The 11,886-nt window shown below is 39.8% G+C and overlaps 2 protein-coding genes across 2 annotated transcripts; both read left to right on the forward strand.

Annotated features, from left to right (window-relative positions):
- Window positions 1-369: 369 nt before the first annotated feature.
- Window positions 370-3,280, forward strand: LOC311050399 (mitochondrial ornithine transporter 1-like; the record flags this gene model as incomplete). The annotated part of the gene is made up of 6 exons (XM_084064472.1): window positions 370-444; window positions 976-1,234; window positions 1,605-1,745; window positions 1,957-2,132; window positions 2,804-2,962; window positions 3,159-3,280. The coding sequence occupies exons 1-6, from the start codon at window positions 390-392 to the stop codon at window positions 3,278-3,280; spliced, it is 912 nt and encodes a 303-aa protein (XP_083920598.1). The 5' UTR covers window positions 370-389.
- A 1,759-nt stretch (window positions 3,281-5,039) lies between these two features.
- On the forward strand, window positions 5,040-8,259 carry LOC311050329 (stomatin-like). Its single transcript, XM_084064341.1, has 7 exons — window positions 5,040-5,141; window positions 5,632-5,735; window positions 5,860-5,932; window positions 6,417-6,499; window positions 6,645-6,848; window positions 7,223-7,357; window positions 7,814-8,259. The coding sequence occupies exons 1-7, from the start codon at window positions 5,063-5,065 to the stop codon at window positions 8,003-8,005; spliced, it is 870 nt and encodes a 289-aa protein (XP_083920467.1). The 5' UTR covers window positions 5,040-5,062; the 3' UTR covers window positions 8,006-8,259.
- The last annotated feature ends 3,627 nt before the right edge of the window (window positions 8,260-11,886 follow it).

The following is an 11,886-nucleotide window of genomic DNA, read 5'->3' on the forward strand; positions in this document are numbered from 1 at the left end:
CAGTGGGCTCTGCTAGTAGTTTTGTTCCCCATGGGGGGTTGTTATTGTATATCTATCTTCCTGCTCTTAATGGTTAATGATGGTTGTCTAATTGTGCTGAGCAGGAGAAAAAAGTTAGCAGAGCCTGAACGCCAAGATAAAATATTATATCCACACTTGTATTCACATTCTATTATAAAATATTGGTTCATTCTATTCGTGAGTTATCTGACTGAACTTATACTAACAAATTCACTTTGACACATTGTGACAAGCAACCCCATCACGAGGTTGCTTGTCAGTCACAGTGTATGGGGTTGGTTGTCCCTATAGTTATCAATCGGGTTTTAGTGAACAAATGTCATATTTTGTTGTCTTTATCAACAGGTTCACCAAATCTGTTAGTCATCATGGCTCCACATCCTGTCATTAAGTCAATCATCGATCTCTCGGCTGGGGCAATAGGTAGGATAACTTTGTTTATGTCCTTATGCGGGTCTTAGGAACAACAGTCACAGACCTCATCAACCCCCCCCCCTCATATGTTAATTCAGAAACGCCATGACAAATTAGTATTACTAATGTGACTTTAACTGAAAGCACATTCTTTTACATACATTAATATTAGGCAGTTAGGCACACATGAGGTGGTCTACTGCTTTAGATTTCCATGTTATTAAATCACATGCTACACAGAAAATAAACTCAATAACCAATACAGTAGCGTTCACCTTTCATCATAATTTGGTTTCTTAAAAACTCAGGAAGTGGCAAGTTGTCATAAATAAATTGAGCACAGATCCCATTTGACAAAATATAGCTTCTTACCAGTTTTCTCATGGGCCCAGTTCTACCATCAACATCCATGCCAAATTCTCCACATACAGTACCACCAAATTGGGTCTACTTGTGGCCAGGGATTGTTGCCTAATGCCTACTATGGTAGTCACAATGTGAAATGTTCACTCTTGTATACTGCACTTCTGCTGCTCACAGGTGGCACAGCTTGTGTGCTGATCGGTCAACCCTTTGACACTGCAAAAGTGAAGATGCAGACATTCCCTTCTATGTACCGGAACTTCGTCCACTGCTTTGCATCGACCTACAAACAGGTGGGGCTACGTGGCCTCTACCAAGGCACCACGCCAGCCCTCATGGCCAGCATAGCTGAGAATACTGTACTGTTCTTTAGCTATGGTTGGTGTCAAGAAGTTGTCCGCAAGCTGTCGGGGATGGATAGAGGTGCCACTCTAAGGTTGGAAAATTGTGCTCACTTCTCTGCAAAATGAGACACATTAGTTATCATTTACTGTGTGATGTTGTGTAAGCTATAACTGAACACACGCGCACGCACGCACGCACACACACACACACACACACACACACACACACACACACACACACACACACACACACACACACACACACACACACACACACACACACACACACACAGTATATAGTGTTGTCCACTTCCTCTTTACTGTATTATTTGGCTGGTGTAATCATCACAGTAGACATGTTGAGACCGGCAAACAGTACAGTACACATACAGTACACCAATACAGTACGTGATGTTACGTGTGACATTTTGTTTCCCGTCTCTTGTTGTTCCTCTTCATAAGTGATCTACAGATGGCCTGTGCAGGGTCCCTTGCCGCCATCTTCTCCTCCTTCGCATTGTGCCCCACTGAGCTGGTCAAATGTCGCATGCAGGCCATGCATGAAATGACGGCATCTGGCATGATAGCAAGCGGGCAGAGGAGGTCAGTGAGCTCAGAATGAGAGACTGGAAGTGTTCATATGAGTGAACATATGTGCCCATATACACATGGCGGCCATCTTGCTCCCGTCCCTTGTCAAAATGTCTGTCCTGTATACAGTATATAGTCACTCAGTTGGTTATGGGATGTCGATGTCCAGTCCAAACAATGTTGTTGTGTTAATTCTGTTTTGTTTCCCTGGTTTTCACTTCAGCACAGTGTGGACAGTAGTAAGGACAGTGCTGAAGAAGGACGGCCCTCTGGGTGTCTACCGAGGTCTGACTACCAACATTGTGAGGGACATACCAGGGTACTTTTTCTTCTTCGGAGGATATGAAGTTAGCCGCTCTGCATTCGCCCAGTACTGGAACACAGACAAGGCTGGAATAGGTACTGTTTATTTCTTTATTCAGATCCCTATTAGCTTCCACAAAGTGGTCGCTAGTCTTGCTGGGGTCCACACAAAAACAATAAAAACAAACAATAATACAAATCACACTATATCAATAAAACAAAAAAAGCTAAGCAATCAAAATATAAAGATCAGTAGATAAGTGAAATCCCTATGCATTTGAAAAAAACAATAATAACAAATAGCAATCAGAAAAGTTTTCACAAAAAAAAGATACAAATGATCAAAGGTTCCAAAAAACTGAAAAGGCACAATTACATACATGTATATGAGATTCATCAATTTGTGTTATTAACTTTTTAAAATAAAATCTACTGTTTGTGTCATTGTGCGTGATGTTGACGAGGTGCATCTTTCAAACAGGTGAAGCTCTAAGAAGAACAATATGGCTTAGAATTTTCCAAATCAATATTTGAGAATGTAACGGGTTATTGCAGTTTGTGATAAGTCTGCAGTACTTCTGCCTGAGCATGTCTACACCTAAAACAGCAACTAAAGCCTGATTTATACTGGTTGTGCATTGTGTCTCACACCACGCGTCAGGCTGTGACACGTTGTGAGCTTGTCGATCAGTTATTATCAGTATAAATCAGGTGTAACAGCACTTTTAAGGAAATGTTCTCATGTGCTCCTGTTCTTGTATTTACAGGACCCCTTCCAACCATGTTCAGTGGTGGGTTTGGGGGAGCATGCCTTTGGCTTGTTGTCTACCCCATAGACTGTGTTAAGTCCAGGATCCAGGTGCTTTCCCTCGCTGGTAAACAAAAAGGCTTCCTCAAGACCTTCATGGGTATCATAAGGAGTGAAGGTAAGATTGCAGAACATGGATGCTACTGGAGAAGACCATATAGAATGTTATTGCATCTTAGCTGCTCAATACTAAACAATATCAGTTAATGTCTTGTCTTGATATTGTCACATTTTCTATACATGCCCTTCAATCCACAGTTCAGTGCATTTCTGCTGTTATCTCCTAATTCTTTCACTGCTGTGTTATTCCACAGGAGTTGCCCCTCTTTATTCAGGCCTTACTCCCACCATGATACGAACTTTCCCAGCCAATGGAGGACTGTTCTTGGCTATGGAGCTGAGTAGCAAGATGATGATGGAGAGGTTTGATAGTTGACATGGAGTCTTTCTGTGTGAGACACTTTTAGAGGGTACATTCTCATAAGCTACATACTGTTCTTTAATGTGGCCCAAAAGGTATTGGTGACTATAGCTGCTTCTATACAATTCTATGAATTAAAGCACGTATGAAGCCTTAAATTGTTCAGTAGGCTACAGTATGGACACTATCTGACATGCTTACTGTGCGTTCTCATGTATTTCCTTTGTCCTGCACTATGCAAGCACTGTTGAGGGTATACAGTGTTGTTTATTGTATATTTTGTCCATTATTGATGGTGTTTCTTTGCGTATGATGTATTTTACTGTGCTGTACCTACAGCACTTTTTCTTGTTCTGTAACTGTAACATAACTGCTGTGCTGCCTTTGGTGACTGAACCAATAAAGATCTTATCTTATCTTATTTGTGCTGTGCTGGACACACTATATGAAATAAAAATCACAGGTAAAGCTAGTGTAATATTTACTCAACAATACACATGAATATGTTAACACATTATATAAGATGGTACAGATAGCATAATTCTCTGTGAGCAGGTAGGCTCATTTGTCAGGCAAATACTATGTAATGAGAATGCAAAAGCCTTGTTGAGCCATGCAAGAACAACCTGTTCTGGGGTCTTTAAATTACCTGAGCTGTTTGAGCTCAAATACAGTTAATTAATAATTCAGTAATTTAGCAGACACTCTTATCCAGACACAACACAACAGTTGGCTAACATCAAAACCCATATGAGCCCCCAACCCCGCACGCACACACGTACACACGTACACACGCGCGCACACACACACACACACACACACACACACACACACACACACACACACACACACACACACACACACACACACACACACACACACACACACACACACACACACACACACACACACACACACACACACACTTTTACACTTCCCGAGAGTGACCGACAAGCTCACTGATTATGAAACTCAATCTATTAGGCAAAGAAATGGTAAAGGTAGGATATTACATAACCTGACCTCTGTCAATAGATCTCTATGTTCTACGTTGGTGTCCATTGTCTTCTAGAATCTAGAAGACAATGGACACCTGCCACCTGCAGCACGCAATCCTGCATGCTCACATGACGGTGGTCACCCAGTCAAGCAACTTTAAAAAACAATGATGTAATTATAAAACAATGACAGCAATATGACAACTATTATGTCTATTTAATACTATTACTACTAGGAACAAACAGTAGTATGCTCATATGAATGACACTCATTTGGTTTAGTTATTGAGGAGTCACACTAAAATAGCCAATCTACAAGCTTATAGATCTTCTATTTTCACTGAATGCTATCCCCGTAGGGATGCTAGGGTTCAAGTGGTTAAACAGAGAAAAATACCAGGGAGAGAAATTGCGACACATGATCCCATCATCCTGTGCCTGTAGGGACTATCATGTTTCCTCAGCCTGGTGTCAAGATACTATGTATTGTTTATTCATAAACTGCACTCATCAAATGTCTGCTGTCTCGGAAGTAAAACTATACTTAATATTAGTTCTCTAGTATTAGAGCGATGTGGAGCATATTTAGGATCAGTGTTGATGGCAACCCGTTTCCTGCCTAACAAATAGTCTTGTGCCAGTGAGTGGGAGTATCCCTGATGCAGCCCGTCTCTCATGGACGTCAGCAGACCATGAGGGACAGATAGACCACACCCTTGGGAGAGAGAACAGGTGCAGGTAAATAAGCCCACCGCTCTGTCTTCGGTGCAGCACCACAGTACCTGAAACATCCTCGCTAATGCTATCCACAGCGTCCAGCACTGCAGAGATGGTTACGCAGGGTAAGATTCAGATAAGTTCCCCAGAGAACATAGAAGGTACGTGAACGCTCTTGTCTGGTTTTCTAATATGTAAATGTTTCACTGGAATAACTAAATAATTCACTGTCAGCTTGGACTGTTGAAAAACACCACAAAGTATTGCTTAATAATGATTACAGTTATAATCTTGACGTCAGGGTGATGTGGGATAAGGCAATGTTGAGGGTTTAATCCTCAGTTCAACAGCTTTGATAATATCAGAAAGGCAACACTTAATTCTCAACAGACAACAGTGACTCTGTAGAACTACTGTAGAAGTAATCAAAGTAACATGACTGCAGCAGGACCAGATGCATTATTGTTATTACTCAACAAATGAGTTTGTTGTTGGCAATTGCCTGACATTTATACATGAATTTGTTTGTGCGAGGAGAGCGGCTCATCAGAGAGAGAGGGAGAATTTTAAAGTGTCTGTGTGTACAGTTGTTGCCACAGGGAATATGCAAAGAATAAGATGACATCATGCTGTTCTTTACTTCCTGTACAGATAAAAACTCTGCGACGCTGGGATGTTTTGGTTGGACTATAGTCATCATATCGATGATCTTTATTGTAGCAACCTTCCCTGTGTCAATATTCATTTGTCTTAAGGTTAAGTATTATGAAGTAAAAAGCATCATATCTTGCATATTGTACACAAAATCTGAAGCCACTCATTATGAACTGAATTGTAATTCCATCACTTCTGCTCATGGCGTCTATCCATCACCTCCAGATAGTGAACGAGTATGAACGAGCTGTTATTTTCAGGCTTGGTCGGATTACAGGCAACAAACCCAAAGGTCCAGGTATGTTGCTAAATCCATTGTTTACTGTAGGATACAATGTGGAATGCTTCTCCAGTTAGAGGAGTCAAAATGCTTGTCGGAAATAGTATGCAAATAAGAACAAGAGATGTGAAATATGATCCAACTGGAATTCTATTTGATTCTGTACATGTTTTTATTTTTTTGTTCCTGACATTTTATTTGTTGTTTATTTTTTGTAAACAATACTATAACCATCCAATTGGACAGGCTAATTGGATTTGTTACAATCCCATAACATTTTGAAATATGATTCTGGCAGTATTCTTACATTTGAAAAAAAATATCAAGATGTTGTACAGTACACTATTAGTTAAATTACCATGTTAAATGTAATATAAATATAGTATTCTAAATATTATTATTTTTTTGATAACCCTTTATGATCATTAGTTTCCTAATTCCACATATTTTCAGCTTGCATGAATGTAATGGTTATTGTAAAGGGATCCCCTATTTTTTGCAGGACTTTTCTTCGTCCTGCCCTGTACCGACAGCTTTGTGAAAGTGGATCTGAGAACAGTATCTTTTGACATCCCTCCTCAAGAGGTAATGATTTTCTCAACGTTTCCTTTTCACAAAGCATTATAAGTTACTCTGAAAAACTCAGAAACTGCCTTATCGCACCACTAGAGTACACTGACAAACCACAGTCACAGCATCATTGTGTAACTCAGGCAACGTTCCTCTGCAGATCCTAACCAAAGACTCAGTGACAGTATCCGTGGATGGTGTAGTGTACTTCCGGATTCATTGTCCCATCTCTGCTGTGGCAAACGTGTCCAATGCCAACTCATCTACGCGGCTGCTGGCACAGACCACCCTGAGGAACGTTCTTGGTACCAAGAACCTTGCAGAGCTGTTGTCTGATAGAGAGGGCATCTCACGGAGTATGCAGGTGGGAACAAACGTGTTGAATCTAAAGCAGTGGTTCTCAAACTCTTTAATTTCAGCAAGGACCTCCAGTTTGAGATGTATTATACCACGGACCCCCATAACTCTGAGTGTACAAATGTTACCAAATGGGCCCTTTGGTTCAATTTGTACACTCTGAATTGACCCATAAGGGTTCATATGGTTCCTGACTATCAACAATTTAGCTGGAGACACCCTGAAACCTCTACAAGGACCACTGGGGGTCCCCAGACCTCACTTTGAGAACCACTGACCTAAAATACATGGAGTTCAAATATACAAATTGTATCTTCTATCAAAAGAAAACAAAACGGACGGCTCGTGCACAAACTAAATGTTTCCTAACGATGACTGCAGGAATCCCTGGATGTTGCAACTGATCCATGGGGGATTAAAGTGGAGCGTGTGGAGATCAAGGACGTGAAGCTGCCAAAGCAGCTACAAAGGGCCATGGCAGCAGAGGCAGAGGCCACCAGGGAGGCCAGGGCCAAGGTGAGGAGGAAAGACAAGGGAATATCTTTTTACATGAAATAGTAGGGTAAACAGGTGTTACCAATGATACTAATAAAGGTTCTGTTCCATTTAGCAGAGCAGAGCCTTTCCAGTGAACAAACATTATGCACAATAGCACCCTGACCCTGACCTGAATTGAACACAACCTTAATTAGTAGCATTGGTACCGTAACAACACTGTTTCATGTCGAAATGACTGCAGTGAAAAATGTCTATTAACAAATCAGTAAAGAGTGTGACCTTGTGGCTGAACATGTCGACAAATTACCCTGCATTTGACCCGCAGTGTGTCATCCCCGTTTCTTAAGTCTGCCGTTTCTCTCCACTGTACTCCACTGTCTATAAAGCTGAACATGCTTAAAAATTACGTTAAAAAGAAAAGAAGTACATTTGTTAATTCATGTACAAACTGTACTGCGTGTGTCTGTGTTGTAGGTTATTGCTGCTGAGGGAGAGATGAACGCCTCCAGAGCACTTAAAGAAGCCTCCCTAGTGATTGCAGAGTCCCCCTCCGCTCTGCAGCTACGCTACCTGCAGACCCTCAACAGCATCGCAGCAGAGAAGAACTCCACCATCATTTTCCCTCTGCCCATAGACTTCCTGCAGCATTTCATGCAGAGGAAATAATGGACAAAGTTATGCAGGGGGTCATGATTTTTTTTGGGGGGGGGGGTCCCCAGGTGACAGTGAAGTGTCAATTTTAATACTTCAACAAAGAAAGAAAATAAAAGGACCATTACTGCATCAAAAGTAATCAACAAGCTACACTATAAAAACTGGTAAAATTGCCAAATAATATAAGAAAGAGGCAATTTTCACAATATTTATCTGTGGAACCGAGTCAAACTAAATGTAATGCCTCAACTACTACAATTCCAAGTTCTTATCAGGGGTGGGGGGTCCCTAGTTCAAATATGATTATTTTGGGGGGTGGCGGCCTGAAAAAGTAGAGAACCAGTACTCTAGACGTAGTAAACCGGACCTCAGTTGGCTCTGTACTTGGACCGTGTTTTTCCGTCTACACCAAATCTCTGCACCAAAAATAGCCGATCTACAAGCTCACAATGCGTCCGTACACGCGTTGCGTACACAACGTGATGCACCGTGACCTTGCAGATCTGCTATTTCTGGCTAATGTTCCTCCCAGAACATGGACATGGGGTTCAAGTGGTTAATTTATACTCCGTTGTACGATGGTGTTGGGTGCCGAAAATAGCAAATCTACAAGCTCAACACGTAGCGAGGTACTTCCTTTACCCCTCAGAGCTGGACACAGCCAAATTTGCATATCTACAGTACATTGAAATCTATGTAAATGGTGATTTTTTTCTCTCATAGTCAAAGATAGTGATTTATTTTTTACAACTGAACAGATAAACTGATAATAATAGCTAAAATAATTTCTGAACTGCGCTCTAAATCACAGAAAGATGCTTTTTTGTGTTATATTCTGTATAATCGCAAATAAAATAACAATAGCATAGCAATGATATATATCCAGATAATATATTACTTTTATAAACGCATATTTTCTTGTTGTGGTTTAATACTTAAATTCAAAGTGCAACATTTACAGTACAGATGTTAGTATCTTATCACTGACCACAATAATTTAACCAGCTAAGCTACAGTTGCAGTTATGGGGGGAAACAAATCTGAAAATAAATATATACGTAGATATATAAAACAAAACAAAATAAAAACAATGCAAGACAATCTTAAAAAGACATGCTTTCATAATAACTTATGCACAGCATAATGGTATGCTGAAATAATTACAATCTTTACAACATAAGCCCTGTAAACAATCAAAAACATATCAACATCCGTGTGATGCACCAAACCTGCTAAGACATTGATTTACTGTAAACAACACCTCCTAATCTGGTGTCAAACAAACATTCAGTAAATGAGTACAAGATCATGTCCACAGGACACAGAGGCAATCAGTGCAGTTGGAATACCTGATAGAGAGTAAAATCCTTTCAAATACATTTCCTTATACAGTTTAAGCCACCAGGGACAAAGCTAAATGCATTTTGCTTGGCAAACAAACTGCCGTCGAAACATGGCAATTGTGAGTCTATTACATCAAGCTAATCAATGTCTAGTTCAGTAATCTTCCGAGTTGAAAGTATGTTTTGGAAGGGGGTGTTTTGATAATTCTCTAGCAGTTATGAAAACCAGATTTATGTCATCTTTTTTTCTATTAATAATTACTAACAGCAAAAGGCTCTTAGATATACTTTAAAATATACTACATGATGTATGTACATCCAAATAATGTCCCACACAAGGATATGATGTGTCACAATACAGACAATTGAGCTGAGAGGATATGTAAACATACTAAGTACTGTATGAGCATCAGCAGATAAAGTACAATAACATAACCATTGAGGAATAAAAAATAAAATAAAATTATGGCAGTTGCTTTCCTTTGATGAGTCATGACTCTCTCCAAGACCTGAGATAATTCTCCAATATGAGAGATGAGGTAACAGCTTGCAAAATCCCATCATTCTCCTATTTCCATGTTACATACAATATATTTTATATCAATTTGAGAAATTACTGTGAGTACGAATTTTCCAACAAAGTCACATGTGGATACAAATAGAACATGAATGCTTCGATGCCATAATGCTTCGACGGACACACATCTGCATTCAAGGTTGTGTATGAAGTGTAACCCCAATTACAACGCAAACAAACACATGTCAAGCTATGCAAACCACAATAATGAAATGTTTTCAGCCAGTCTTTGAGAGATGATAAGGTACACTTAAAGATGTTACATACAGTAGCATGAAAAAGAGCAACACTTATAACATTCTGTTACATTATCGTACTGGTATTGTATACACTCAACACTCGTATAGGGCTGTCTGTCTAACACCAGTCCTATATTTTCCATTAGATATGTAGCCAGTGAATTACCAATGGTTCAAGTCCAGACAGTCAAAAAGTTACACTTTACTGTTTAATGCCCTTAAAGAGTAATTTTGCTGGGTTTGTAAATTAATTTCAGATGATGATAGTGACAGTATAATGAACCGTGTTGCTTTTACTTTTATACATCCTAGCCTTTGCTATTAGAAATGTCACATAACTAGTGCTGTAAAAAAAAGTCAAACTGTAGACAATCCTGCAAAACAAAACGGTGTAAACTACTTTGTCAATCAACAATACACTAGCCGTTACGTAATGAAAGGTATCATTCAATTAAATTGGGGCTTAAATGTTTTTTATTACAAATGAGAGGTCACTTGTGTTGTGCAAGCCTGCATTTTGATGATAAGCTGCATTAAGCTTTGGCCCTAAAGTTTGTCCCCTCTACTCACCACACTGCAGGCTGCTGCTAAACCATCAATAGGAGTAGGATTATAACTGGAAGACAGTGCATGCTTTACCATAAGCAAAATAAAACTTTAGATACAAGAACAGTAATTACAAATGAACATTAAGAATATGATTACACTATACTGGCAGTTCATTCAACTTGAAATTGCTGTCTAGTAACCATACATATTGGGCCAGTTGAGATCATTGGCTTTGTAGTTTCAGAAGAAACCAACGAGTGAGGTTCCATCAGGTGACCAGGTAGTAATTGATCCAACACTAATACAGTTCATACAAAAGGGTACATGTGCCCCAGAGAGCAATCAGAGCTTTTACATGAATCAGAAAGCTACAGCAGGTAGTTTGGTTCATGTGTGATGTTAAATATTGCCTGTGCCTTGAGACAGATTGCTGGTGGGAGAAAATTAATAACAAAGGCGCTTCTTGTGGTTACTGTTGCACTTTAGATTTTTTTTTTTTTCATAATGTCTCACACATCCACCATCCTGAGCCCTGGATGACTGACAATGTGGGGATGTACTGTAGATGGAGGCACGAACATGGAAATGAGGCACCATGATCCTGCACTCTGATGAACTGTATCACAGCTGGGGTCTTTCATGTACCATAGCGCCTTAAGTCTGTCTGCTTGAGTACAGTTTTTCTTGTCTTTTTTTCTTAAACGATAGCTTCCCTTGTGGTTTGAAAGCACAATAATCAATTGTGGTATCAATAATACCGTATAACACTTTCCATCCGTGATAAAAATCAGATGGGGTTAAATGTGTAGAACGATTCAGATAAAGAGGGGCATCTCCAGAGGAACTGTGGGTAAATGATGTGTACAGTAACTAGAAAAAGAAGAAGGAAGTCCGCACACTGTTCTCAAGCTCCAAGAAACTCAAACTTCTAGGTCTTCATCAGGCAATATTTGCCTGATGAAGACCTAGAAGGTCAAAACGTTGCAAAAATAAAAAGTGAGTTTCTTGGAGCTTGAGAACAGTGTGCGGACTTCCTTCTTCTTTTTCTTGATTCTTCCTTGATGTCCAGCACCTGGCCTAAATACAGGCGTGGGATGTGCACACAACCTTCTCTTTGAAGTGTACAGTAACTAGCCATCTATATAGTGTAACAATCCACATTTGTCATGATGAGGGACAATACAT

The sequence above is a fragment of the Gymnoscopelus microlampas genome (genome assembly GCF_963454915.1).
Source record: "Gymnoscopelus microlampas genome assembly, chromosome: 8".
Classification (NCBI taxonomy): Eukaryota; Metazoa; Chordata; class Actinopteri; order Myctophiformes; family Myctophidae; genus Gymnoscopelus; species Gymnoscopelus microlampas.